The sequence below is a fragment of the Calidris pugnax genome, unplaced genomic scaffold (assembly GCF_001431845.1).
Source record: "Calidris pugnax isolate Ruff unplaced genomic scaffold, ASM143184v1 scaffold349, whole genome shotgun sequence".
Classification (NCBI taxonomy): Eukaryota; Metazoa; Chordata; class Aves; order Charadriiformes; family Scolopacidae; genus Calidris; species Calidris pugnax.
Window position 1 is genome coordinate 1,676,554 of NW_015091088.1, and position 27,836 is coordinate 1,704,389.

At 42.5% G+C, this 27,836-nt stretch overlaps 2 protein-coding genes across 3 annotated transcripts in view; both read left to right on the forward strand.

Moving 5' to 3' along the window:
- Positions 1-7,497, forward strand: part of NAAA (N-acylethanolamine acid amidase) — a 15,027-nt gene extending 7,530 nt beyond the window's left edge. The window contains exons 5-11 of one of the 2 annotated variants that reach the window (XM_014957842.1): positions 73-149; positions 1,529-1,701; positions 2,592-2,654; positions 3,221-3,287; positions 3,855-3,883; positions 4,846-4,927; positions 5,750-6,096. In XM_014957842.1, coding sequence (XP_014813328.1) covers positions 73-149; positions 1,529-1,701; positions 2,592-2,654; positions 3,221-3,287; positions 3,855-3,883; positions 4,846-4,921 — 485 coding nt within the window. In that variant the 3' untranslated portion in view covers positions 4,922-4,927; positions 5,750-6,096. Of the gene's footprint in view, positions 1-72; positions 150-1,528; positions 1,702-2,591; positions 2,655-3,220; positions 3,288-3,854; positions 3,884-4,845; positions 4,928-5,749 lie in introns of both variants that reach the window. The other variant, XR_001413757.1, reaches the window with a different exon arrangement.
- A 2,726-nt stretch (positions 7,498-10,223) lies between these two features.
- Positions 10,224-27,488, forward strand: PPEF2 (protein phosphatase, EF-hand calcium binding domain 2). The gene is made up of 16 exons (XM_014957767.1): positions 10,224-10,622; positions 14,290-14,417; positions 14,960-15,017; positions 16,139-16,314; positions 17,349-17,463; positions 18,777-18,823; positions 19,260-19,426; positions 19,509-19,545; positions 19,637-19,786; positions 20,550-20,885; positions 22,285-22,470; positions 23,157-23,299; positions 23,730-23,836; positions 24,931-25,094; positions 25,678-25,765; positions 26,340-27,488. Exons 1-16 carry the CDS (start codon positions 10,562-10,564, stop codon positions 26,516-26,518), a joined length of 2,142 nt encoding a protein of 713 aa, XP_014813253.1. The 5' UTR covers positions 10,224-10,561; the 3' UTR covers positions 26,519-27,488.
- Positions 27,489-27,836: the final 348 nt, after the last annotated feature.

Genomic DNA, 27,836 nt, shown 5'->3' on the forward strand with positions numbered 1-27,836 from the left:
TTTCTCAAAATTTATGTAACACTTATGTTTTTTTTTTTTTTTTTTTTTTTTTTTTTTTTTTTTTTTTTCCAGAGGGTGGTAGATGGTGGGAAAATGCAATAGCTGCTTTTCTGAATCGGAATTACCCTGTCAGCTGGCTTGTCCGAGACGTAAGTGCACTGAGTTATTTTCTCCTATTTCACAGTGATGTAATTTGCACTCAAAAACTCCTAGTAAATTTGATGTTCCAACTTTTAGTTTCACAGAAAAGTCAATAAATTGATAAGTAAATGCATTTCCTAAGAGGAGAGGTAGGTATTGTCCCCAGATCATCAGTGATGTGTATGAGAGAGGCAGTTCCAGTCCTTCGTGGAGGCAATCTCTAATCAATGCCAAAAGCCTTTGAGAAGCTGTGCAATGACTTCCTTACTAGGGACTATTTCAGTTAGCTGTGATTTGTAATTAAACAAATTGAGGCAGCTGCACTCTTAGATGGTCAGTATCTGACCCAGTGGTTATTTTAAACTCTATTTGATATGTTACCATATTAAAAATGCAGAGATCACTGGTGAGTGGAAGGAATTAGATCGGCGTTTTGTATAGCACATTTTATGAATATTATTTTAGGGTACTACTAAGATAAAGCAGGTCTGCTGCTTCTCAGATTCTTGAATTACAGTAAACATGAATTATATGGTTTGTAGGTAAACTCCCTGCAGAACTGGAATGTCTTCTGGATACTTTGTTGTTCATATTTTTTTTGAGTTTGAGATGTGACTTGAGTCTGTGACTCAAAACTACTGGCTGCCATGTTGCTATCAGAAATAATTAATTGTTTTCCAGAGCTTTCCTCATCTTTCTGAACAATTTTGTTTGGTGCATGTTCTCCATATTTGTTATTGGTTCCTGCACAGCATTGATTTTTAAAGACGTACTTCAGTGGGTTGTGGCCCTGTGCCTGAAAATAGTAGCTTCATTGGCTGCAGTGGAACTGTCAGTTTATACTAAGTTAGTCACCTGTCACAGTCACATTGCTGTAAGCAATTCCTCTGCCTTATTCACCATTGTCACCTAAATCCTCTTAAAGCACTGGCAAGACAAAGATACAGGGTGGTTTTTTTCCCCACCTTTCATCCACTTTGGTCTATCCCATTGTTCACATGGGAAAAATTTGCTGAGGACTGAATTTGCCGAGTACAGACATGTCTGTCATTTCAACAGCAGATTTTTCAGCTTTTTTAATTTTTCACCGTATAGATATGTGTATGTATGTGCATGTATTATGTGTATGTATATTTACTGTTTTCTTTGGATATTTGCAAAACTAGGATTAATGAGTTCATATACTAGTCATATGTATTTTATGTTCGTATCCTAGTCAATTTGGAAAACTATTTTCAGAGAAATATGTGCAAGTAGCCCTTTACAGTCAATTGTCATTTTTAAAAAAAGCTGGACCTTTTCTTCTTTTTAAGATGTCCCAGTGCTTGTTTTGTGTTTGATGATGCTCTGTGATCTTTGTTTCACTGTGATCTCCTTTTTGCATTAGACCCTGAGCAGAGCAGAGGACTTTCAGTCAGCTGTTCTCAGACTAGCTGGCACTCCCATCATTGCTGAAGTTTACTATATTGTAGGAGGTGTATCGCCCAAAGAAGGCATGGTCATAACAAGGAATAGAAGAGGGCCAGCAGATCTCTGGCCCCTTGATCCTTTAGGTGGAGCGTAAGTATAAAAAAATGATGTATTTTGTTTTTTTCATATTCCCTCCCAAGTGATAGGCAGGGTTAGTGACACTCCATTCTTGAAAGATCCAGGGTTTCTCTTACTAATTCTTACAGCTGGACAGGGAAAGTGTGAAAGCCTCTGAAAGGAACCCCAGTTCCTTCTCTTTGAGAAGGAATCACTTGTCAGGCTGGGGTAGTCAAGAGGGTCAAGGTGGAAAAAGCATCTGTATGTGTTTATTTTTCAGTCAGATTCCAAAGGAGACAAGACTCTTCCTGTCTGTCTGCCAAGTATTGCACCAGTAAATTCAGCAATTCCAAATTAGTTTTGACCCAATGTGGTAGAAGGGTTGAAGGCTCAAAAATAACTGTTCCTATTTTTGTGAAATCAGATGCTTAATATATGAAGGATGCTTTATATATGAAGGAAATCCTAAATAGTTGCCCTGTGGTGAAAAACAGCACTTAATGTGTAAAGTCAGCCAGTAAGTACTGGCTTGGCAACACCGAGATGGGTTGTGGCTCTGCGTACTTCAGACTGAATGCTGTGGGCTGCATCGTACACATTCCTATAATCTTTTTTCTCATAATGTCTTTAGAGGTCTGATCTTGCTTTTATTGTAGTCAGTAGTAGTTTTGTCACTGATGCCAGCAGGAGTTCAGAGATTGCTTGTTTTTCGTTTGTGTTCAGTAGTTGACGGTAAAGGCTGCCATGTATGTCAACACAGGATCCCTTGGGCTTGTAAAAGATGCAAGAAAGAGGCTTTTGAGGGAGTTGGGTGGGTTTTTTTTTTTTGCTTTTGGCAATACAGAGGCACTGATTCTGGGCCTTTATTAATTACCTACTGATTTGCTTTTTGTTTGCATTTGTGTTTGTGTGTTGTGTTATAGGTGGTTCCGTGTGGAGACAAACTATGACCATTGGACTACCCCTCCTCCTTTTGACGATCGAAGGTAAATTTAGTTTGGAGTTCTCTGGTGAGATAACACTTTTATTTTAAAAAAGCTGGGAGACTTGGGTGTTTTCTTCTCTGAACAGGTGCTAGCTCATTGAGCAGGCACCTTGTTCAGTTTCTGTAATGCCACGCAAAAGAGAACAGATAAGATAAGGAGCAATATTCACATATACCAGATGAAAGTCTTTGTGGCACTGAATGGCATAAAAGATGAGAAATTGCAAGGATAAAGCAAAGTTTAGTAAAAGTTAAAGGAATTAGATTCACAGTGAAAAATATTTGATGGCACTAGGAAGGTGCTCATAATCATCATACAATCTTTAGGCTGTGTAGTATGCAAAAAAAGCTTTTGGGGGATTCCCTCTTGGTCCGTACCCAGTGGTGCAATAATAGAGTTGTATCAGCAACGTGAGACTAGATTAAGGCATGCAGAACTCTGGATTATTTTAGGTCAAAGTAAGCATTTTAATGCAAAGACATTTAGTGAGAAATTTTTCACATCGGTGCTTTGTAGCATTTGGAACACTAAAGTGTGTTTAATAACACTGCATTGTTTTCCTGCAGAACTCCAGCCATCAAGGCTCTCAATGCTACTGGCCAGCAGAACATCAATTTTGACACACTCTTTAAGGTATTCCTTTTAAATTCTGCATTGTGGCAAGCAGGCTTTGACTTAAAATTCTTTTTCAAAGCAGAAATGCAGTTGCATTTTTGTCAGACATTTAAAAGCTGTGCAAGGAAGGCATGGTTTAAAAGGTACATGGCACAGTCATGTCTGAAGAGTTTAAGACTGATAAGTTTTTTTTGTTAAAATTTTTCTGAACTCTCTTGCACTGGCATTTGGTAAAAATCTGCCAATCCAAGTGGAAGTGAAAGAGATTAATCCCATCAGCATGGTCTTTGTTCCATTCATGATTTCAAGCACAATTATAAATATTACAGCAAGCAGGTAAAGTGTTAGATATGAGTGACATTTACCAGTTAGTTTTGAGAACTTAAATGTTGCATATTTCAGTGGGCTTTTAAAAAACGTTTTTGTAATATGGTCTGATGTTTTAAAAAAACAAAACCACCAGCAAGAGGAATCCCTGACTTTGCTTTATTCCTTTTCATAACTTCATCCTACTGCTGTTTCTAAATAGCCTTTTAATTCCCTCTTCATTTACCAAAATGACAACTCTTCAAACTTTCTGTACAGGTGTTGTCAGTGAAGCCAGTCTTAAACAAGTAAGTATTAGATGGAGAGATGTTAATCAGTGCTTCCCGCCATGCCTCAGGCCACTTCAGTCAATCACACACTTTCTTAGGATCTTCCTATGCATCTGTCTGAATATCTTGTGGTTTCCCAGATTAGATTTCTGCTTGTGCACTTGACACACTATTTTCAATTCCACAGCACCTTTCCCCTTTGGTCTGCCACTCTGGCCAAGAAACTACTCGTTGTTATGCTCAATCCAGTAATGGGAAGTTCCTTTGTAGTAGTGAAACAAGTGACTACTTAGAGGAGCAGCAGGACCTTCTGTTGAGTCATTTGTGCCTTTCACATTTGGAATCTTTGGACTTGTGTTAACACTGAAAATGGCTTTTTCTGGAGTTTCTGATGTAGCTCTGATTGATGCTTAAAAAGGAAAAAAAAAGATTAGTAAATGGGGACATGGCTTTTAGGTACCATTTCCTGGCTTTTAAAGAGAGATTTCTTTCAGTATACCATTATTGTTCTGCAGTCTTCCGCATATTGCGCCTTTGCAGGTTATCCTGTTCTGTTTTACTTTTATATGAAGCTCAGTATATTCCCTGCATCAGTCATTTACATTAGAGCTTGGCAACAGCTTCTTCAAAGTTAATACCACGACTGCCTCTCCTCTATTTTATAAATGTGAGGAAATTTGGAAAGGAGAAGATTATATCTGTGTCACTGCTAAGATTAGGAAGACTATTTTTTTTTAATACAGTGATCAAACGTATGTTGAAGTTACAGTTCCTTTGCTGTACTAAGTGGAAAAAAATACTAAAAATTTGTGCCACCAGCCTGCGTTTTTGAGTCTCTTTCTCACTTTTTCTAACCCTTCTGTACTTAAGCAGAACATTTGTTTCCACTAAAATTTGTTCTGCTGCTTTGCTAGTTTTATAAATTAATCTTCTTGCCTTTGGACTGCCACTGACTCACTCTTTTCCTCTCTCCCTACCAGTAACACAGTGTATACCACAGTAATGAGCGCTGCGCTACCAGATAAGTACCAGACATGGATCAGAACTGTGAAGTGAAGAGGTGTAAGTAGCGTGCTGGTACTCTGAGCTGCTTGTACTTCAATAAAAGTTTCAGCTGAAGAGTCATTGAGGGACAGAGCACTTAAGTGACCTAGTCTGAATTCCTGATTCTCTCCTTGGTTTGCTTATTGACCTTGGGTAAATACCTTCCCTTGTTGATTTAGAGATAGAGTTAAGTATTGGCTTTCTTTGCAAAACCCTTGGAGATTATCCCAGGAAGAGTGCTTTATCAGAGAGGAAGGTGGGGGTGGTGTTGTGACCTAAAGGTAGAGGTTCCCTCTGTGAACATTTTAGCTATTATTTCTACCAGTCCCGCTATTGCAATACATTTCATGTGTCTCTGGGTAGTTGACTGTGAGAAGAAGCGCCACCAGAGTGAACTGAATCCTGGCAGGAGGGGGTGGTGTGCTTGGCACTTAGAAAGATCAAGCTTAATTTGCAACAGCTGTGCACAGGAGACTGAACATGAGCATCCTTTGAGGGTTTTGTCCTGTGAACTTGCAGAAAAAGTCCAGATGCTTGAAGTCATAAGGTGCCTCACATGGTAGTCTGAATGTGTTCAGAGAAAGATATTAAGTTACATTCATTTCTATTCTAAGAAACTCTGGTTGCATGGTCTTGGCAGGAGCGCAACAAGCTGTGTTCCATTTTCAATAGTGTTTTTAAAATGCTACTATTATTATATTTGTAGCAGTTACATTGGATGTTTCATTTCAGCAAGAGTTATTCCCTTCTTTTAGAGAATCTGAAGAGTTTGTTTCTTTCTTAATTCTATACAAACCTATGCTGTCTTAATTTATCTATTATTTTTTTTTATTTCAACAGACAAAATGAGTGAAAAGCTGAAGGTTTCCAAGACCAGCATGTGCTTTTAAAATAACTCTCACAAGCAGTACTGTTGTTTTGGCTTATTAATTATGTGAACCTTTCAGGAAATAATGACTTGTTAATTCTTTGAAGTGTTGCAGATCATACCATTAATGAACTGTAATGCAAGTTTGATTGATTTTATTGGAATTACATTGACATTCTAGCAAATGTTGGTGGCTAAAAATTGCTTTTACTGTTTTTGGAAAGAGTTGTGCAACTTGAATGTACTTATGTGCTGACTAATAAATAAAAAATTCATACATTTTGCGTGGCCTGTAGGTCTGAATAGAATTAAATACAAATATGCAGCTGGTAGCTTGATTTGTGAAGACCTGTGACGTTTCTCATAATGTGTCATCATCCTTTTGCCTGCTCTGCAAAGGGCTAGTGATTATGGGTCTCGTAGGATGCGATGCAGCAGTTAGCTGCACACATAGCTGTAGACTGCTGATTTTATTCATCAGAAATCAGGAGCTGGTTTAGGAGGTGTGATGATAGAGATTTTTTTCCCCCCCAACAGATGAGAGAAGCTTGTGATGGGGTAGCAGGGAGGTTAGGAAAGGGATAGTTTTCCTTTTTTATATTTGAAAGTTGCCTTCAACAGAAAGTTTATAGCTAATTTCTGTAGTGTAGAGGGGTGGTTTGTTTTTTTTTTTTTTCTTTTTTGGGTTGTGCTATGACTCTTCACTGAATTTGGGCACTTCTTGGGGGCACCCCAGAAATACAAAGGACTGAAAGAGTCAAGACCGGTGGATCCCTTCACATAAAGCTTAGAGGTCCTGTTCTTCATTGGACACAATTCCTGCTAATACCAGTGAGAATTTTACCTGGGAGAAGAAGGTGTGATCAGAGCATTAGGTCAGAGCACCGTGTCCAGGTACGTGCAGTGTTGCCTGTGGTATTTGTGCACCGGTTATGCAAACTGTTCCTGAGAGAGCCTCACGGAGCTGTGGGCCCTTTATCTCCTTGTGCTGAGTCTGGCTGAGTGTCATAACCTACTTACCTGCATCCTCTACTTCTGCCTGGATAAATACGCTGCAAGCTTTCCCTTGACCCACTTTGTACAATGTTAGCAGTAGTGTGCCGGAATGATAAATCTGAAAAACTGAGAGCTCCCGGAGGAAGATATAAATGACAGCAGTCACGGTATCTTTGAGATTTCATAATTACGTTGCTGTAGTTCACAGAGCAGGCAATGTCTCCTGATCCCAGTAGATTTTCTTTATGTAACGGTCACCCACAAGTAAAGACAAAAGTATCCTTACAGGTGTAACTTCACAGTTGTCTTGACCTCAGCTGTGTTAGGCTGATTATCTTCTGGCAGTGGTGTGCCCACATTCTCAGGGGTATATATAAATGTAATCAAATGTAGTAGTTTCAATGTGTAGAAACAGGTATGGATTGGATAAATAGTGGTATCCATGAATATTCAGGAAACGGTTGTCTGCTTCTGTCGTGTTCGTGTCTTATCAGGTGTCGGGAACTTCCTTGGGCCCAACCACAGAGCAGATCATGGAAACGTGGGGTTTTCCGATACAAGAAAGGAAACTAGATTTGAAGAAGTCTATTTTATTTCAGGTTTTTTTCTATTTTATTTTGCTCTTTTTCTTCTAAATATTTTCTTAAAGCCTTGCATTTCATCTGTTTATAAGTATTCGGACATCCTGATTGCCAACAAAATAAAGCCCTTATGCCAACTTGAATACTTGAATCCTTTTTTTTTCTAACCAAAAGGATACATAACTTTCTGGTCTTAGTTTAATGACAACCTAGAAACATAAGCACTAAGGAAGTGGTAAATGACACCTCTTACTAACTGATGATTTAACCTGTGAAATGTGTTGAGCTACTTTTGCATAAGAATTGACGTTTGATAAAAATATGGAGAGACAGGACTGTTAATATTCTAAATAAAACCATCTTAACAATGCTGAAAACATTAAAGTGTAAATATAGCGCTGATTGGTTTTGGAGGGTTGGGGTGTTTTGTGGAATCTTGTTAGTTTTTCAAAAGTATCATTTGTAGTTGTTTGAATTGCTTGCTGATTGTCCTTCTGTTTGAGATTTCATCTGCTTTCCGTGTCTACTTTTAGAGAACTGGAAGTAAAATAGCTTTTCTGCTTTCTCAAGTCCAGTCAGATTCATGATTCAGAATTGTTAAGTAGTTAAATAGAACTAGGTTAAATACATTATCATTGTTTCTTCCATCCTTTCATTTCTGCAGTATGGATTCCCTGGCTCCAAAGCCCAAAAGGTTTTTCAGCCCAACATAGGAAACTGGTGAAACCTTTAATTCTTTTTCCTCCAGACATTTGCATTTAGCGAAAGGCAATGTGAAAATGTGTAAGAGCTGACTCTTAAGCTGAGAGAGGCCATCATACTGTATTTCTTACTCATAATCCTCTTCAGTAATCCTAATCCATTTCAGATCTGTAGGCTTTCTTAAGCATCACATGGGAGAGGATTCGGAAGGCTGCTCAGAACAACTGCAGTAAAATAAATTGAAGGGGCTGCGCTTGCTGCAGTACAGGGCGCACATTCTATACCGCGGGTGCTGAAAGACATGGCACGTTCTGCTGCCTGCCCAAGGGAACAGCTTACTTGATTATTTGGATTCTGAGGAGGAGTTTCTGAAGCTGTAATCCAGCAAATCACTTCAGAGATTATTGATTGCTTTGGGTACTAAATAGAAGAGTGGAGAGCTTCTATTGTGTTTGTCTTGATAAACACGTAAATTAGAAATTGGTGGCAAGGTAAGTTGCAAGTTGCATTTTTTCTTTTTATTTCTTTGTAGCAATATTTTGTGTTTGGAAGTAGTTACTCAGTACCCATAGTTTGAGGTGAAGTATCCTTTTTATATGCCAACCTGAATAAAACTGCAGTTGGGAGTTTTTTATTTGCGATTCTTCTATCTGGCATTGCAGTAACCATGCAGAGGACCATGCATGTGTAAAATAAAATGAACTTCACCATCTTGTTTCCAGCTACGAGATGTACCCAGTCCAAATGTCTGTAAAATTGTCATGTTAGTGGGAATCCAGTTGTGCTTGTGATAGGTGAAGTGTGTCATCTTTCCTAGGAGTCCTGTTGTTACCTTCATGTTAGCTTCGGTGTTCCTTGCAGGAAACTTTTGATTCACTTGAGTGGAGCACCAAATTCTGCATGGATCTGTAATGTGGACAAGCTCAGTGATGCAACAGAGTGTCTAGGACTTGATTCATAACACTGTCACTTGCTTTGGTTTTGAATGAGTTAAAATAATATTTATGGTAAGCCAGGAAATTTACCTAGGCTTTTGTTGTTATTTTGGGGTAGTTGACACAAATGGATTTGTGCAAGTTCTCCAGCTTGTGTTTTAAGAGTTGCAAAAATGAGTATGTTACCTGTTGGCTTGGGAGGTACATGTGGAGTCTGGCTGTTACGTATTTCTCCTGCCTTTAGGACGCTAACTTTGGTGATCAGGGAATATGCATCTTTTCTACATGTCTGTGATCTGCTGAGGCACTGAACTTTGTTCTGGTAGTTCTCCACGTCCATGTATGTCTCTTGAGTCTACGCTTTTTCTGGTGGTGGTTTAGTTCTGCCCTGGCTTAAGTGCATACAGTGGGTTTTATCACCTTGCTTTACTTAGTGTGCATGTTTGCTAGCAGATGCTCTACGCAGCAGCATATATAAGGGGGGAGCTTCATATGATGAGTGTGTTGCAGCTTCACAGAAGGTGTGGGGAAAGCCTGGTTTGGAGGCCTTTTAGCTGCCCCTGAGAAAATGTAAACGTCTTTGCAGGAGGTGAATGGTGGCCAAGAGCAAAATGAGAAAGGAGCAGTCTGTAGCTGGCTGCCTCCTAGCTGCATCAGTTTGTCTCACCTGGTTGTTTAATACGGCCTGTATCTGAAATGATGATGCTGTTGAACTTCAAGTCTTCCAAGCTGTGTCTTTATGGGCCCCTGTTCCTCTTCTTTTTCTTGGCTACAGGATTTTAGGAAGGGGAGGGGTGCATGTCACTTGGGTGGGCGAGGAAGGATCAGAGGTGCTGAGCAGTTTGGGCTGGATCTGTTTCTTCCTCCCTCCTCCCACCCTTGAAAAAGGTTTGATTCCATTGGAGTCTCTGGTTTACTGCGATGTACTCCTTTGCTCAGGCTGTGGCCCGCAGAAAAATCTGAGGGTAAGGAAGTGAAAAAGTTTGTAGCTCCAGGAATTGCTTGGGAGAGACCTGTTGACAAGATGGTTCACGATAAGATAAACAGGTAGGTGGTGGTGTCTGTGCTTGCTCTCTGCAGGTGCTCCTAGGGCACACTAATACTAGACCATCCCTCCGTATGGATGTTAAGGAATCAACTTAGTAACTTTTATGGTTCCTGATCGGTATTGAAAAACTTGTTTTTTCTATACAGTGTACGACGGCAGTCGTGCAGTATTTTAGTACCTCCATCCAGGTGCCTCAGCTATGCATGAGGAAGCGGCTGAAATGATTCCTATTCATATAACTGACTTGAAATTTGAAACAGTGAGACAAAATTCCTCATCTCAGATTGTCTAGAAGACAACAAAGTTGCTGGAAAAAATTGGTAGTGGAAGATGTACTTGGGCATAAGACAGGCCATCTGCTCCTTCATCTTAAGTGTTAATATATTTAATTATAGATTCTCAGCACTGTGGGACATGTCGCAGCTGTTTTGGTTCTGACTGAATGGTCTTTCCTGCATCCTTCTCACGATTGTGGTGATATTGGGCCAGTCTCCAATATTCCAGGAGCATTGGTTGGACAACATGGGATCTGGTAGTTCTGTAAATGCCAACTACAAGTACTCCCTGCAGAAGTCTGAAAACGGTGAGTGATTCTTTAAAAAGTAATCCTTTCCTGCCTGCCCCTGCACATGGTGTTGGGAGGTTGCAGTGGATGTGTTTCTTTTTTGAGTTATCTGGGGTTTTTGATAGTATTGAGGCAAGGTTAGGTGTTTCAGTAGCCTGGGACCAGGAGTCTCAGCTGTCAGTCACAAGACTAACAGGCTTGAAAAAACAACGGTTATTTATATCAGTATTAGATTAAAATCAATCAAAACCTGACCAGAAACATCAGCAATTCTGTTAGTTCTGAGATATGATGGATTAATTGATTTCTGGCTAATGTGTGTGTTGTCCTGTGCTGGCAGCGAGATAGTCCACCCTGCAGCTTCTGGTGGACTCTTTTCAACGACTCTGTTAGCGGCACAGGGCTGATAAAGCAGAAGCATTAACAAAGCCAAAATAACTTTGGTTCTAAAGAAGGTAAGATGGTGTGGCTAAGAAAAGCATAAAAGCAAAAAGTGTGTTTTTTTTTTTCTAATTATGCAATGTCCTATGTCAGCGCAATGCTCTTAATCTCTGCTAATAATCTAGACTTTTTTATGGCTCTCAAAGCTGTAATGAGTTGTTTATATGAAACCCTCCATATGATAGTAGCCGTTTTCTGGGTGTGTGCCTAGGTCTGCTATGGAGCAAAGGGAGTTTGAGTGAGACTTTACACATAAGGAAGTGTGAAAAAGTAAACAGATGACTTTGTTGTTTGAATCATTCAGTCATGAGCACTGGCAGAACAGCCACATGGTGCAAACTGTTTGCAAGTGCTTTGAAAGGAAAAATAGTGATTGCATTTAGAAATGAAGAAAGCAGGGACACCATTGTGACTTCGCCTTTTTTGTTTGTAAATTTTCTTTGTTTGAAAAACTCCCCCTTTTTTTTTTTTTTTTTTAAAGTAAGTTAGACTTGACTATTGCCTATAGGACCAGAGAACCATGGACTTTCCCAAAAAGTTCAGGGCTATTTTATGACAATTGCTTGTCTATAACAAAGTATAACATAAAACTAGTTACTTATTTGAAACTTTGCATTAAATCTGATACCTCATCAACAGTTTCCCATGACAGTAAAACCTCTCAAAATCTCTTGCATCTGGTTCTCAGAATCCTTCAGATCTGCTGATCTGCAGATGTGCTGCTGCTTAGGACTTTCCACTCAAGTGTAACATGCCAGGTGGTGTCCTGTCCCTCTTGTACAAGGCCCAGAGGCTGCTCCCTATGGAAAGTGTAGCCAGCAGAGCCCTGTTAGACTGGCCCTGTGCTTGAGTGAAGAAGGGGATGGGGAACCCAAGAGAGGATGCTGCTGCCCTCCTGTAAGCTGATTTGTGAACTATACTGCTACCATGAACAGCCATATTTTGGTTTGAGTGCTGCCACTTTCAGTAGCTCTTATCAGGACGTATGATTGAGTTTACTGTTTGGGTCCTCATAAAAGGTGGATCAATCTCTTTCTCTTCCTTTTTTATTATTTTTTTCTAAACTAATACAAACATTGTCAGATGAAACTCACCCAGGTAAGCTGGTAAATTGGAATACCTGGCTCTTTCAGTTGCAGAGTCAGTCTCTGTAAAAGTAACAATGCCTTGCCCATCTGGAACTTAAAACACTGTGGATGGCAGTATATATGCTCACTGTGTGCTTGATAACGAGTCTTTCATGGATTTTATTTTTCATGTTTCAAAGGATCTAGTTTTCATTGGTATATGTGGACTCATAACTACGAATTTCTGCTTGGGATTCAGTTGAAATACATCTGACTCCTACTGCAGTAACCGGGCATTTATCCACTCCTAGGGGAATGCAAGATGTTTTGAAGTTGTTTATTTTAAGAGAGTGATTGTGACTGTGATTCTGGTTACATGCCAGACAAATTACTGTACAGGGAGTAAGGCAACTAGTTTTGGGTCTGTTACAAAGGAGGCTTGAAGAGGTAGCATCAGGACCTCCAAAATGCAGGCAAAAAAATCAGCCTCTTATTTTTTCATAGCCCAGCAGCTCAGTAAGCATTTGCTCAACAAGACACAAGGCTCAGGCAAAAATACATGTTATTTTTGAATTAAGGCTACCCAAGTCTTACCTTCTTGCCCGTGACTTCACCATGACTCCGTTCCCCAGCTTCACAACTGCAACAGCTCTTCACTTTTTGTGCTCTGCAGCTCCTAGTTCTGTAACAGTAAAATAATTTAGAAGGATTATTATTTTCAATGTGTAAGCCATCAGGAGATCTTCTTTAGCTAAAGGTCAGTGTTTCCTGCTGAAGTATACGGAGGGTGGTTTATGTTATATAATTAATGCAAGCTAATTGAATTAATGTGATCTCTTTGTCTCTTGCTAGCACTTAGCAGCCTTTGGGGCAGGGGTGGGGGATTTCCTTCTTTTTAATAGGGGTTTTCCACCCCACACCCTTCCTTGCTCTCCCTGTTTTGGTGAATGCAGCAGTGCTCTCTCACAAACCAGATGCCAAGGGAACACAAGCTTCTGCAGCAGGAGTAACTCGAACTCTGCGGTCTCCATTTAATTTTGGGGCCAGCCTGTAGATAAAGTGGTCATCCCTCTCTTAGCTAAATATGACACAGAGAAGCATTGTTAGAAAATGTTTTAAATGTAGGGCTCTAGGGTAGGGGTCCAGAAATGAACAGGACGGGACACAGAGCATAATGAAAAGAGAGATGCGAAGTAGCAGAGCTGGTTGGGAAAGTGCTGTGAAGTAACCAGTTGGCCCAAACGGGGTCAAGACCAGCAAAGGAGGGTGGAAGACTTTCTAGAGGTACATAAAGTTCTGTGGCAGAACTTGAAGAAAACAGGAAACTGCACCAATGTACTTCATTTTAAATACGGACACTCCCTGTCTGAAATAATCTTTTAATGAAAAACGCTGGAATTGGGGAAATACAGAGGAATGGTTATGTTGTAAAGATCGATGGTTATGTTTTAAAGATCTTCCCTCCATCACTTGGAGAGAAGAGCCTGGTGGCAGTGCTGGCTTTGGACTGAAACACGACCAGGCACCTGCAAATTCCTGGCATTTTGTTCCTTCTGTGTCATTAAGTGGCCAAAAATCTGTCTCCCTCTTTTCACTGTTAATTTTGTCTTTATTTTATTACAGGGTAATGGTATGTTAGCATTTATGCTAGAATGGATCCCTTCTGAAGTTTGTCTAGAACTGCAAAAGCTGTTGTATTTATTTGGCTTAGAGGAAGGTAGACAAACCCCATATTTTTAAGGGTCTGGAAGAGGACTCGGTGTCTCGTTTTCCCACAGCTACCTCGTCTGGCCTCAGTCAAATCTCTGGCTTACCGAGGCCCCAGTACCTAGACTGTAAGACAGACATGAAAGTGATCAAGGTAGACAGAAAGGAAGGAAATTGCCTATTAATACTGAAGAATGTGTTTGGATTTTTAGGCCTTAATAATTTGTTGTTAATGTCAGCGCTGAGGAGCCAGCAGTGATGGTTTAGAATTGCTTCAGAGGTCTCTGGTCAGGCAGGGTCAGATCAGCCTCCTGGTGAAAAGAAGTGTTTTGTTATCTGTAGTATTTAGGCATCAAAGCACCTTTCCTGAAGTCCCTCTTCAATTTTCAGGGTTGGGAAGGGAGTGGTGGCAGGGTACCTCAGCTGCAGCCACAGCAGCTCAGCATGTTGGTTCTGGTTCTGTCCTCTAGCTTTCAAGGCAGCCGTCTTGATCCAGCGGTGGTATCGGCGCCATGTTGCTCGGCTGGAAATGCGCCGACGTTGCACCTGGAGAATTTTTCAGTCCATTGAGTATGCTTGCGAGCAGGATCAGATCAAGGTAAGGTGCCAAGGAAAACAGTATGTAAGAAAATACATAGAAGGGTGGTTTCTGTGCCACAGACTCACTTGTTTCTGGCTAGTAATGCTGTTAAGTGCTTTGGTGGGCCAAGGACTGGGTTTCCCGCCCCTTTTTAGCCTATTGATTTCCTGCCTGCTTATGTCTGATGGAAACTCAGGTAATGAGTCATAAAATAAAACCATAAGGACCATTTAATACTGTTTTTCCTGAGTCTGAACACAATAGGCAAGCCTAGTTGGTTTGTTTAACTTTTATTAATATTCTTTTATATGGTTGCCTTGCTGTCAGGCAGGGAGAGGAAGGGCTTATAGATGTAATTCTGTCTGTATGGCTGAAGGTAAAGCTACTTTTTTGACTTCATCACAAGATATTTAAAACTAGAATTGGTATGGTATGATTTGTTGTACGAACCAGACAACATGAGAAGGGCACAATAATACTTCCAGAAAGAAAATCACCTTAAGTTGCCACTCTGCAGAATTTCATTCCAGAGTGAATGATAATGGGCTCTCTTCTTGCAGCTTCACAACTTCTTCAGTTACCTCATGGACCACTTCACGCCAAGCAGCAGTAAAGAGAGTAAGTTTCTATGTGCCTTTTGTAGATGTGGCACCAGCAACTCAGAAGGTTGCACCCTGTATTGATTCATTGCCCAATGCTGGCCCTTCAGGATGGCAAAGGGGGCCAAGAGAGTCTAAAGAGCGATGGCATCAGGAATTTGGATAGGGAGGGAATTGTCTGGAGACGGTCAGAGTTGTGCAAGGGATATTGGGCAATTCCTGCTCTTTAAGAGCTGGAAGGGGGAATAAAAGTTCAGTATGTTTCCTAAGAGCAGTATTAGAAATGTGCCTTTTTTTTCAGTGATCCCAGATAACCACAGCTTCGCAGAGTCCATTTCTGAAGTGAAAGAATCCATCTTTAGGGGACTGTGCTCTAGGGTATCTACTTTATTTGTATTTAGTCTCTCACTTATAATTGGTGGGGAACCAATAAATATCTTCCTGAATCTGCAGAGTATTATATGTTATTTCTTAGTGCTGGGAACTTGCTAATGAGTTTAGCTTTGAAATCTGATGGTAGTATGTCAAAAATAACTATTTACTTTGCTGACCACAACCTGCTGAAGCCCTCGCTCCTTCCTTTCAAACTGCTACCCTTTTCCTCACAACTACCCCACGTATTTTACAGCAAAGCTCTGTCGAGGAAGATTTTTTTTTTTTTTTTCAGTGTCTCTATAAAACAGGACAACAATGTCCTGTTCCTTAAGTTGGGCTCTGAGATATTACAGCAAGAAAAAAATAATGCATATTTATACACATTTTGTGCAACACTGAGAACGCGGGTGCAAGCTTAGAAAAAACAGTGGGGTGTAGGAGACAGTTCCTTATTATACAGTTTGCTTTTGCATGTCATTGAAAGTAAGATTACAATTAGTCATGGCAACCAATGTCCAACTGGCTCTCCGAGAGTTTTGCAGAAACCAGCGTAGCTGCCAGCACTGCCTGACATAGCACATGGAAACTTGTCCCTGCAGCCTTTACCCCACTGCAAAAATCTGTAGCGATGTGAAACTAGGAGCTAGACACCGCCACTGCCATTGCTCGAGCCTAACGAAGCAGCTTTTCTTTAGCAAATTAGTAGAATGGTGCATTGAGCCAAATTAACTTTTTCTTGTCTCTCTTTTTTAATCTGCCATCCAGGGGATTTTATCAGTCGCATGTTCATAAGTGGAGAAAGCTTCAAAGAGGCAGAGCTGGAAAAATACTGTGACTATGAATCCATGGAGGTGCCAGACTCCTACACTGGTCCCCATCTCTCTTTCCCACTCCTTCCTGACCACGCGACTGCCTTGCTGGAAGCTTTCAAACAGAAACAAGTAAGGATCCCAAAAGGAACCATGCTTTCCCTTTCTTGGCGCAGGGATGTAGAACAGATAATTTGTTTTTAGCCATCCTAACAAGCTAAGCTGATTGGAGTACAACAAGCTGGCAGGCTGTTACACAAAAGGGGATGGAAATGATGTGATATTTCCTCCTGCCATAGGAACTTTTTTCCTTCCTAAAAATGCAGTTCTGACAAAACTGAAAACTTTTCATAGGTGTGTGCCAATATTAAGCTGAATTGAATTTAAAAAAGAAAAAACCCCACAACAGTACGTCGAAACATTCTGTCATTTTTTGTTGCAATTGCTCAGTTTGAAAAAAAAAAGTATAGGATGGCCCAGATACAAACAGCTGATTAACATTATGTTTCGTGCCATGCAACTTTAAATCATATTTAAAATGTGGGGTTTTGATGAGGAAGTCAAGTGCCAGTTCAGCAGCACCAACCAGACAAGTCCTCCTACAATTGCAGTGTTCTGCTGCCATCCCTCAGTCAAGGTGCTGAACTGCAAAACAGGCCAAAACATCTGTTCTCCAAACAAAATGACTTCTAAAACAAAGGTCTCTAGTGTCTTGACTACGATCAAATGCCTACACCCTGGCTTTGAGCGAATATATTTCTGCAGGACACGTGGCAGCTTGTAGCCTGTTTTAATATGGAACAGTCTAAGAAAGATCTAGAAGAGCAGCTTCTTACCTGTGATACTGGGCTGGAATTTCTGCTACTTTAGGAGGTGGTATTGCCTAGCGGATAAAGCCTTGACCACCGGGTGCTAGGGCTTTTGGGTTCTCTTGCGAGCCCTGCCAGTGCCAGGCTGGGCTGCTTTGAGTGAGTCTCTCCTGTCCCGTTGTTGTACAGCATTTTCCTCATCTTGTTTGTAAGCCTGTAGGTCAGCACTGAGTGTTGTCCCAGGGAGTTTCTCCCATCCAGGCTATCGTGGTGGGTCCTTGGGCCTTTGCAGACAGCTGCGTTGCTGCTCAGAGGTCACTGATTTCCTGCTTTAATCCCTTCACTTTCTCCTAGTAGCAGCTCCACGCTCGCTATGTCTTAAACCTTCTGCATGAGACCAGGAAGCACCTCAAGCAGTTGCCAAACATCAGTCATGTCTCCACCTGCTATAGCGAGGAGGTCACCGTGTGCGGTAGGTCTGGATGGGAGGGCACTGTACGGTCTCTGGGGCAGAACGCTCATGTGGAAGGGATAGGAACGATATAAAATGGTAGTGTAAGCATGATACCTTCCTCTGTAGTGAGCATGGAACACAAACACAGTCCATAAGCAAAACATGTTGCACTGAGAAGCAGCTGGGCTGTCTAAAATATCCAGGTTTACCCTACAATGCTGTATTTGAGCTGCTGCAAAGACTAGCCTGAAGACTGGAGGGAGCATGTCTGCATCATGGCTCTATTTCTGCTTGGTCTGGAACAGGATAGAGGTGTTGAGGGAAGGTGGTTTGTCTGTTTGTAGTCTGTGTGGCTTCCATGAGAGGTTTTGGGATACATTATTAACAAACCCTGCTCCTAGATGGTAGCATTCAGCTTGCATAGCCTGCTGTAGCAGTGGTGCTGTCACAGCGATTACAAAAATGGAAGGAGAGGAGGAGGTATGAACAGAAAATAAAAGAATATGTATAAGGGAAGATGAAGGGTGGTAAAGATAGCTTGCGGTCTTAAAATTGGTATATGTTATATGTTTTAAAGAATTTTTCAACTCGATTCGAATTTGTCTCTGTTCTGTCACCCCAAACTTGGAGATGTTTCAGTAAACCACAGAAACTGCACCCAGTTGAGGACTGGCCTCAAAACCCAGTCATCTCCTGTCCTGTTCTGTGGCCTGGGATTATTTAAACAACCAAGTCCTGGAGCTGTTTTGGCTGTTTTCATTAGCAGCAGTGTATGCATTCAGATCCAGAATACTAACATGTCTTTGAGTCCTATCAAGTAAATTTGAAAGACACAAAGCTTTTCACCATTATTTTCCTATTCTAGGACTGGTGTTTAAACTTTGAGATATTCCTGAAAAATATATACTTAGCACAGACTTTTTATGCAGTCAGCTTCTGGAAAACCAATCTCTCTCTCCAGTAACATGTTAAATGAGAATTTAGTTTGATTACTATATTGTATGCAAAGCTTTCTCCTCTGTAATGATCAAAGTCAAACAGTTTCTTGTGCCATGATGCGTCATCATAAGAGAAATGAACAAAGCTGCTGAATCAGTCTTCAGAATCTGGTATACGTTTTTCGCTGTCTTTCTCAGGCTTCAGTTCAAGCCTTTACATCATGTCCTTTTCCTTCAGGCACATTGATTTGGTGCAAGGAAACTTGTACCCTGAACTTCACAAAATATTGCAATGGTCATTAATTTATAGAGATACTTCATAGGAAGTTATTTACTGATGTCTTTTTAAGTTAAAGGTAAACATACTGTGACTTGTCTTTTTATGCCTGTTAGGAGACCTGCACGGCCAGCTGGATGACTTGTTCCTCATATTTTATAAGGTAGGCACTGTATTTGGAGAGGGAGGCTGGCCAGGCATTGTGAGAGGTACCATGTGGGTCATGCTGAAAAGTGTTTGCAAAATTGGGCCCTTCGCATGCAATTCTCCAGGTCAACTTGATCAGTTTTAAATGGCTTCACAAAGCAGCAGTTTATTCCCTTGTTGACTTTGAAATCTGATATATATGGACATTTGGGAAGTATCGGTGGACATTTTTGTAAATGCTGTTACCACTGGCTACCCTTCCTGATTGCCAGCTTTCACTTCTTGGTGCATTTGCCACTGGAAGCCTGCACAGGATAAAAATAAGAGTCAGGATCTACTGTACAAGGTAACCTGGGTCAGGAGTGAGAGAAAGTGCAGGTGGGGAGGGGAGATATACGGAGCTCATGGGGAAGGCCTCTCTTGTAACATCCACCTGTTCCTTGCTTTTACAGAATGGCCTTCCTTCCCCTTCCAAGTCCTACGTGTTCAACGGGGACTTCGTAGACAGAGGCAAACAGTCCCTCGAGATCCTCATCATCCTCTTTACCTTCCTCTTGATCTATCCAAAGGAGGTTCACCTCAACCGTGGGAACCATGAGGACCACATGGTCAATTTACGGTACGGGTTCTAGGTGGGGCTGATCGCAATGTCAAGGGGGTTGCTGCAAAATCACTGAGCTTCCTTTCTCCTGTTCCTTTAGCTACGGTTTCACCAAGGAAGTAATGCAGAAATACAAGGTAGGCAGACGTTTGTGTCTCCTTTACTATCTGAGATATGGACTTTGAAGGCTTGGTGCTTCATCTTTTCCCTTCTGACCTGTCTTCCTAGGTCCATGGGAAGAAAATCTTGAAGATGATTCAGAATGTCTTCTGCTGGCTGCCCCTGGCCACCCTGATTGATCAGAAAGTCCTCATAATACATGGGGGCATCTCTGACACCACTGACCTGGACATGCTTGAGAAAATTCAAAGAAACAAAGTAGGTTTTATTTCCTAGATATTGCAAGAGACAACAGTGTTGCTGATTTGTGGTGAGGAGCTTTTTTTCTATACATCAGCTTGGCTGTTGACAAGACAAATCAAATGGATGGTCTTCCTAGACAAATCACGTTTAGGTACAGGCTTGGAGTGGATCACTTTGGTTTAAGAATGTGTGTGCAGGGAAGAAGCATTCTTGGCTTCTGGAGGATGTATGGATCATGGTAATGGCATGGGTAAACAGATGTGCTGGTGCTGACTGTAAAAACACAGTGATGATGAGACTTTGTCCCACAGTTCCTTAGCCTGTTTTTCCCCCTACATTTCCGGAAGGATTTTGTTAAGTCATTTAACTTGCCTCTGCCTCACCTCAAGCTGAGAAATACTATTTCCCTTCTCTAAATGTAATGACAAGCACTTGCATTAGCCATTAATCCTTTCCTCATTCTGCTGCCTAGTTCCTGTTGCAAGTTAAATCCATGTACTCCATCTTTTGTGAAACATCTAGCAGCATAGAGGCAATGAAGAAGAGACAGACCTGTAGTCAGGATTGATATGGGGCTCCAGCTATAAACTAGGAATGGCACATCTGAGAGGACAGCACTAATAATCTCACACAATTAATCAGCATTTCATGGCACCAAAGGGAATTGAGGCTTGGCGGTTTGGGTCACTTGACAGTCTGCCAGGAGAAGATATTAGAACTGGAGATGTAGGTTTCCAAGCGGGATGACAATCTCTCTTTTCTCTTCTAACTCTTTCAGTTTATTTCTGTCTTAAGAGGAAAGAAAAGAAAGGAGTCGAATAGAAATGTGGAAATACAGGAAATAAATGGGGAGAGCAAAGCAGAGGCTGACCCAGCAGGGAACGAGGCAGCCCTCAGTTTATGTCCGCAGCCCCGGCCAACCCAGGCTCCCAGCATGGCCAACAAGCTGGAGTTCTCCAGATGGGTCCGGCAGACGGTGCAGGAGCAAATTGAGTGGTGCCGCCGGCTGGTGGACATCAGCGAGTCGGAGGAGGAGGAGCTCACCTATTCCAGCATGGTCTCCTTGACGGATTTGGATGGGCCTTGCTGGACTCGCCAGGAGGAGTGGAAGCAGGTGAGTAGTTTAAGCAGGGCCCTGAGCTCAATGGGCTGTGGGTGTGTCCTGCAGGTTTGTTCTGTTATGAGAAATCTCAGTATAAAATATGTGGGTCAGTGCACAGACCTTTCTGCAGAGATTTTTGCTGCTTTGTATAGTGGAGTTAAGGAGCAACTCAGTGTGGAAATGCCAGCGGGCAGGCTAATGCAGTTTGTGCTCTTTTGTACCCTTGCTCCGCTCCCCGAGAGAGCCTGGCATTGATTATTCAATGGCAAGTGGTTGGGAAGGGCTGTGCTGTGAGCATGTGATCTCTGCTGGTTGGGGATGTTTTGTTAGATATCTGCACTACATCCAGCCCAGGCTGAGGCCCAGTTCCCTGGGAACTGAAGAGCCGTGCATGAGAATCACACAGGAGAATGCAGGCTGTGTGTGGGACTGGTGCTGGCTGCTGTTCTGCTGGTGCCTTTCTCCTACCCTCGCGAGTCAGCCTCTTAACCGGGCCTTTGGCTTTCTGTGCTCAAGGCTCTGTCCCAGCGTTTGCCCCTAGTGCCACACTCATCCGTTGTATAAATAAAACTGCTGCTCCGGCATAAAGTGGGGTGACAGGTTTCCTTGAGTCACTTCAGGGGAGAGGAATAATAGGCAAGACTGTAGAGCTCAGTGTACGTGGGGTATCTGAAGTCAGCTCTGTAGGTAATGAACAAGCACATCATTTGGTGATGAGTGAGTTGTGATCTTTGGTGCTAAAAGCAGACTGCATCTGCAGTTTTAGCTGGGCTGCACTGCGAGTAGATGGCTAGGCAGATCAGAACCTGGGAACTTGGTTTACTGTTTGTCTTAGACCACGCTGTCTGTAAGTCCCTTCTGTGCGCTCTGAAACCATCATTACTTACTTCACATTGCATATGACATCCTGGCACTGCACACCTTATCAGCATAAAGCTGTATATTGAGGTCAGGGTTAAAGAGATTAAACTTTAATCCAAATAGTGGTTACTGAGTCGGTACTTACATTACTGGAGGCTGCAGAATGTCCTGGCTAGAGAGAAAAGGAGTTTATTACTAAGCCTGCTCATGGCCTTGAGATCTGTTGGGTGTTCTTGCCCTGGGACCTGCGTTTTGGGATGGAGGCAGCCTTGTAATAGGTGTGATTTATGGACACCCCCAGGCACTTTGGATGTGCCTCTAGCTCCAGGCCAACAATATTGTCACGTCCATGGTGGACCAGGTCTGTGACAGTCCTATGGAGCAGTATGGTAGCTCAGCTGGGATGGCGGAAACATCTGTTTCCCTACCCTGTGGTAATAGCAGCAGTCCAGGGAGGGATTCAGAGACGGAGCTGTGTTCGCTTAGTAAACTTTAGTGGGTGATGTTTGCTGGGTACACTTTATTCAATAAACTTTTCCAATCCTTTCAGATTTTAGACATTCTCTGGAGTGACCCCATGCCTCAGGATGGCTGCAGAGTAAATACGGTGCGAGGTGGTGGCTGCTACTTTGGGCCTGATGTGACAGGGAAGATCCTTGAGAAGTACAACTTGCAGTTCCTCATCCGCTCCCATGAGTGCAAGCAAGAGGGTTACGAGTTCTGTCACAACCGGAAGGTCGGTGAGGCGCATGGTGTGAAGGATGCTTGGGTTTCTATCCTGGCAGGGTGGGGATGCTGTGGTGGCTTGTCTCAGATCTGTATTTCTTCCAATAGAGCTTTGTTAAGTACACACAAAATTGTTGAACAGCTTTATTGGGAGTTACTGATTTGTGTTCCCAGCTGAGTTCTTAGGTCAGGACAGTCTGGAGCCACCTACTCTGTTGGGGGCATCTGTTGTGCAGGCAAAGCGCATCCTTGCAGATGGTAACTGAGAAAAGATCTGAACCCATTTGTGCCATTGCCCCTGCTTAATGCAGCTGTTTCTGAAGATGACGTGCTAAAGGGTGTTACAAAGTTGCTGCAGCAAACTTTTGCTCTCACAAGATTCAGGGTCACTTAAGTACTTGAACAAGGGCACTTTTGACTCTGCTCACTGCAGTGGAGAGTGGAAGTTTGTTGGGAGAGTACAGTGAAATCACAGAATGCCCAGTGTGTGGCCAGATCCAGAGCCCAGTGCTGCCCTTCAGGAGTTCACACCTGTAAGTCTTCTAGGCCAGCTGCCACCTCTCTCTTCCTGTTCCACCTAACACATGGTGCTTCCACAGTCTGTTGACTCCAGATGGGATCAGTTGTGTTGTTCTTTTCACAGATATGCGTGTATGTATGTATTGACTGTAAATGCCTCTCTCTTCTGGGGGTTAGGTGCTGACCATATTTTCAGCCTCAAACTACTATGAGATTGGCAGCAACAGGGGAGCCTACGTCAAGCTGGGACCGGACCTCGTCCCCCATTTTGTTCAGTACCAAGCGAACAAGACAGCCCATACTCTCACAATGACCCAAAGGCAAGGCTTTCCAGTTGCTCTGTATTCACCAAGTCAAAATTCCAAAAGGGAAAACTTTGTGAGATTTGAGAAAATTTAACTCTGGACCTGAACGTTCACAGCTTGATTTACTAAAGAATAGCACTACAGACTGCTGATTTTCCAGCTTCTCTTTTCAATGTCAAGTTTTACCTTTTGACCCTTGCTGAGGTTCCCTTCTGCTTTGTTACTTCACAAATTGATTTAGTAATTCATCACATTAGCTGCAGAGAACTCTGCTCTAGGCATGCAGCGCCTTGTCACCAGCACTGAGATGCAGCTGTAGCTGTGCAGAGCAGTTGTGCAAGGGTCTGGGCAATCCATGGACAGGCCAGAGGACTGGGAAGATGCAGCTTCTCTTGTGCTTTGTGGCAAGTTCTTAATGTGCTTCTCTCTTTTCTGCATCCTCCAGAATCAGCAGAGTAGAGGAGTCAGCCTTTCGAGCCTTGCGGGAAAAGCTCTTTGCTCACACCTCAGCCCTCATCAGCGCGTTCAAGGCCTACGATAAGGACAATACGGGTAAATCTGAGCTGAGGGACACTCAGGTTAATTCCCTGGTAGGACAGGATTGCAGCAGCTAAGCTGAGTGTGTCACTGGTTGGGAAGCTCCATGCTGATAGCTGTCGGTGACTGTCACAGGGGGAAGCTGTCAGACCTTGATACAGCACTGGTCTCATTTGCTGTATTCAGTGTCTCTGTTGGAAAACCCGTTAATGCCTCAGAGTGGCATTATAACAAGGAGGTGTTGGAGAAGCAAGAGGTGTGATTAGCCTGATGTGTAGCAATATAGGCTTGGTACTAGGAGAACCCTTTGGAATAGGAGTACCGATGAAACGTTGGAAAAGATGACCTGGAACGTGTTTGTCACCTGTCTGTTGGGAAGGGCTGGATGGTCTCTAGAGCCCCTTCATCCCTGGTGCCTAAAATCACTTGGGAGAGGAAAGTGAGGGATGTCCTCTGTGGCAGCTCCCTCTGCCAAGCCTTAAGGAAGGAGCTGAGAGTTCATAATTCTCTGGCTGCCAGGAGTGCTCTGCTGGTGCAGTGACTGAAACATGTTGCTGAGATCTGTCCATGTGTGGGCCCGGGGAGAAAAGGGACACAGTGGTTGGCAGAACTGCTTTCTTGTGGGTAGAACTGGTTTCCTGCTTTCTGCCCTGGCAGCAAAATAATTCACAAAAGTCCTGTTCAGCTGTTACAGCAGCTGCTACATTAGGGGCTTTTCCATGTTCCTGGATCCCTGAGGAAGTACCAGTGCAGTTCTGCAGGCCATGATCTGCAGGCTGTGGCCATAGTTCACAAATTTACTCTGAAATGTTCAAAGTTAGTGTTTCCCATTCAGATGTTTGCAGCCCCACGGCCCTGATTTATTGCAAGGACCAAAAGCTTGCTGAGGCTGGGGAGAGCAGTGAGCACACTTCTTCCTGCAGTGGCTGATGTCTCTATGGCCATGTAGTTTTTTTTCCTGTACCAAAGTGCTCAAGTGTACCATGGATAAACGACACTGTTGCTGTCAGCAGCATGGCAGCCTGGGTATGCATACAGCTCTAGGCTTTTGACTTTGCCTTCATGTGCTTTCAGCTGCTGGTCTCTATGGCTCTCCCTGTTCTTTACAGGAAGGATCACGCTGAGCAACTGGGCAACGGCAGTGGAGTCAGTCTTGCACCTGGGATTGCCCTGGCGAATGCTGAGACCGCAGCTGGTGCGCAGCACGGCGGACGGCATGCTGGAGTACAAGTCCTGGCTGGACGACTTGGCCATGGAGCAGCGGAGCCAAGAGGTGAGGACTCATCCTCTTCCAACAAATCATGATGCAAAGCAGCTCACAAGATCCCCAGCACGTGGAACCAAGTATGGTACAAAAGGAGAGTAGGTGGTTCTGGTTCCTGTGCAACCCAAAATCACACTGAAGTCAATGGAAAAGCCTGCATGAGTTCACGTAGTCCAGCGGGGCTCAGTCCATTGCAGAAACAGATGATGCATGTGCAATCAATACCTAGAGGTAGTTTTGAATGCAGGCTTTTCAGCAGAAAAACTATATTCCATTCTCTCAGTCACAGATTTAATTATACCCAGCAAAACCAACTCTGCAGTCGTTAAAAAACATAGCCCAAATCATTGTCTTCTCTATTGGCCTCGAAAAGCTGTTTACAGCATATCATCATTTCATTGTTTCTAATGCAGAGCTGCACAGAGCGTCCAGTCACCACAAACCTGTTTCATAAGTCACACATGATGCAAAATGCATTGCTGGCAAACTCTTGAGAGCAGTAAACATTTTTATTTATGGGAAGGTCTGCAGTAACTGCTCAGAGAAAGCACAGTGTCAGAAAGGGTAGGACTTTGACAATGTTGTCTTTCAGCACATCCAGTCGAGCTTGCTGGAAGTCATCTATCGAAACAGATCCAACTTGGAGACCATATTCAGGATCATAGACAGAGATCATTCAGGTAAGCAGGTGTGCGGGGGATGTCGGTTACTGCATTGTGTTCCATTCTACTTTTGCACTCCCTTTAGTACGTACAAAGGCATTTTTATTTAATGGTTTAAAGTCTGGGTCTTCTCCCTCAATTGGGGTTATTGCCTTCTTCTGAAACGTCATTGTAAGTTTCCACAAAGATGATGCAGTCTACATAGAGAACTAGTAACTATTTTTTCTGGAGGAGTTTAGCAGAACAAAAATTGAGACGAGAACAATGACAGTAATGTAGCGTACCTGGGATCTGCTTTCAAGCAGTCATGTCCACAATACTACTTCTGGAAAGAGAAAATACAAGTCTTTGCTGCCTTTTGTTCTCCCAGATTATGTCTCCTTACTGCTTTAAGCTGTGACTTAGCCACTGTTCTGCATGCTAGGAAATTTAGTTGCAGCACGTGAAATTAAGATTATGAGTGATTTCTTTCCTTACTTTAGGGTGTGCAGGCAGCAGGGGTGGGATGAGAGATCAAACGTGTGCGGGGGTCCCTCCTTGCATGCTGAGAGGTGGCCTTGTGCTGAGGTGGCTGTGCCTTCCTTCTCCACAGGTCTCATCTCATTTGAGGAATTCCATCAAACCTGGAAGCTGTTCAGCTCTCACATGAACATTGAACTCACAGAGGATGGCATCAATGACTTAGTTCGCAGCATTGATTTCAATAAGGACGGAAACATCGACTTCAATGAGTTCCTAGAAGCCTTCCGCCTTGTCAAACAGTCCCAGTAGCGAGAAGCTGGTGAGGGTTGCCACGTCCAATGCCTTGACTGTCTGTGAAGCCAGAGGGATCACTTCCTTCCTAACCACAGAGCATGCCTGCAGATGCGAAGCAGGGAAAGGGAAGGCAGGTACCTGTAGCACTTGTTGGTTGAAAACAGTGACTGCCGTAGCCAACAGCTGTGATCCACATGGGGAAGGTAACAGGTAAAATAGATAAGCTGCACTTCAGTTCTGACCGGTTTTAAAAAGGAGCTGTATTTGAAGTAGAAATTCTTCCTCAAAGGGAAGATACAACTTAGTTGATCTTGTCAATGCATGTGATGAAATGTTACAGGTCTATTCAAGTGTAGTAAAATGGAAGGAAAGGTATTTCTTGTAGGCAGTGTTGTAAGCTGGCAGAAAGTGCTAGAGCACAGCTTTCCACTTAATAAACAGTTTTTTCTAGATGTTTGTTTCTGGGCTGTTCATGCCTTATCTTGTTTGTCGACTCTGTTAGCGTGATAGTACCTACTTCCCCTCTGTTGTCCCTTTGCTGTGATAAGTTTGTTGTTTGAGGCTACAAAATATGTGCACTGGAGAAACATTTTGAAAAAAAGACTATATCTCAAACACGCAAAACAGTCTCTAGCAGGGAGGCTTTTTTAAGAAATCTATTGAGACCAGTTCTTTTTCAAAGGCCACAGTACTAGATCAAGTAACCCGCTGCTAGAGTCACTATGCTGCATAGTCTGGTCAAAATATTTTCAAAGCATGGTACAATTGCAATTTAAAAAGCAGGGAGGGGGGTTGAAGAGTTTGAGAAAAAAACCCACACCTATTGATGGTGAACATGCAGCAGAGTCACTCTAGCAGCAGCGCTATGGTAAAAGACTTCACTTAGACTGCTACCCTGGCCCTTGAAAAAGAGAATTTTAGCCTCATTTGATTTCTTAGTAGAACCTCTGCTAGAGCCTATATTGCACTTTTGAGATATTTTATGAATTGGAACCATGCTTCCAAAAATAAATTAATCCTTTTCCCCCTTGATTACAGTTCTACATATACTTTTTTCAATCATAATGCAACCATTTCCAGAAGTAAATGCTCTCAAATAAACAATACAGCCTCTAGCACACTGAGACTATTTTTCTATCTTAATGTTACGAATGGAAATCTATTTTTTTTATGGCTAACAAACAAAACAATTCTGTCTTGTCTGTCTGTACAAACTCCTATTGCAGAGAGTAATGTATTTTATTTTCAGTGACTTTTGTAATGGGGGACAAAAAAAGCTCTTTCCGATGCATGTAGTAGGCACCTGCTCTGCAACACTTGGTGCCAGGTGCTA

What these genes read in the sequence shown, in the direction of transcription:
- PPEF2 (XM_014957767.1), top strand. Translation starts at nt 10,562, where the DNA reads ATGGGATCTGGTAGTTCTGTAAATGCCAACTACAAGTACTCCCTGCAG. An exon ending in AGAAAATTCAAAGAAACAAA is followed by an intron (nt 19,787 to 20,549) that starts GTAGGTTTTATT and finishes TAACTCTTTCAG; the next exon opens with TTTATTTCTGTCTTAAGAGG. An exon ending in CTACGATAAGGACAATACGG is followed by an intron (nt 23,837 to 24,930) that starts GTAAATCTGAGC and finishes TGTTCTTTACAG; the next exon opens with GAAGGATCACGCTGAGCAAC.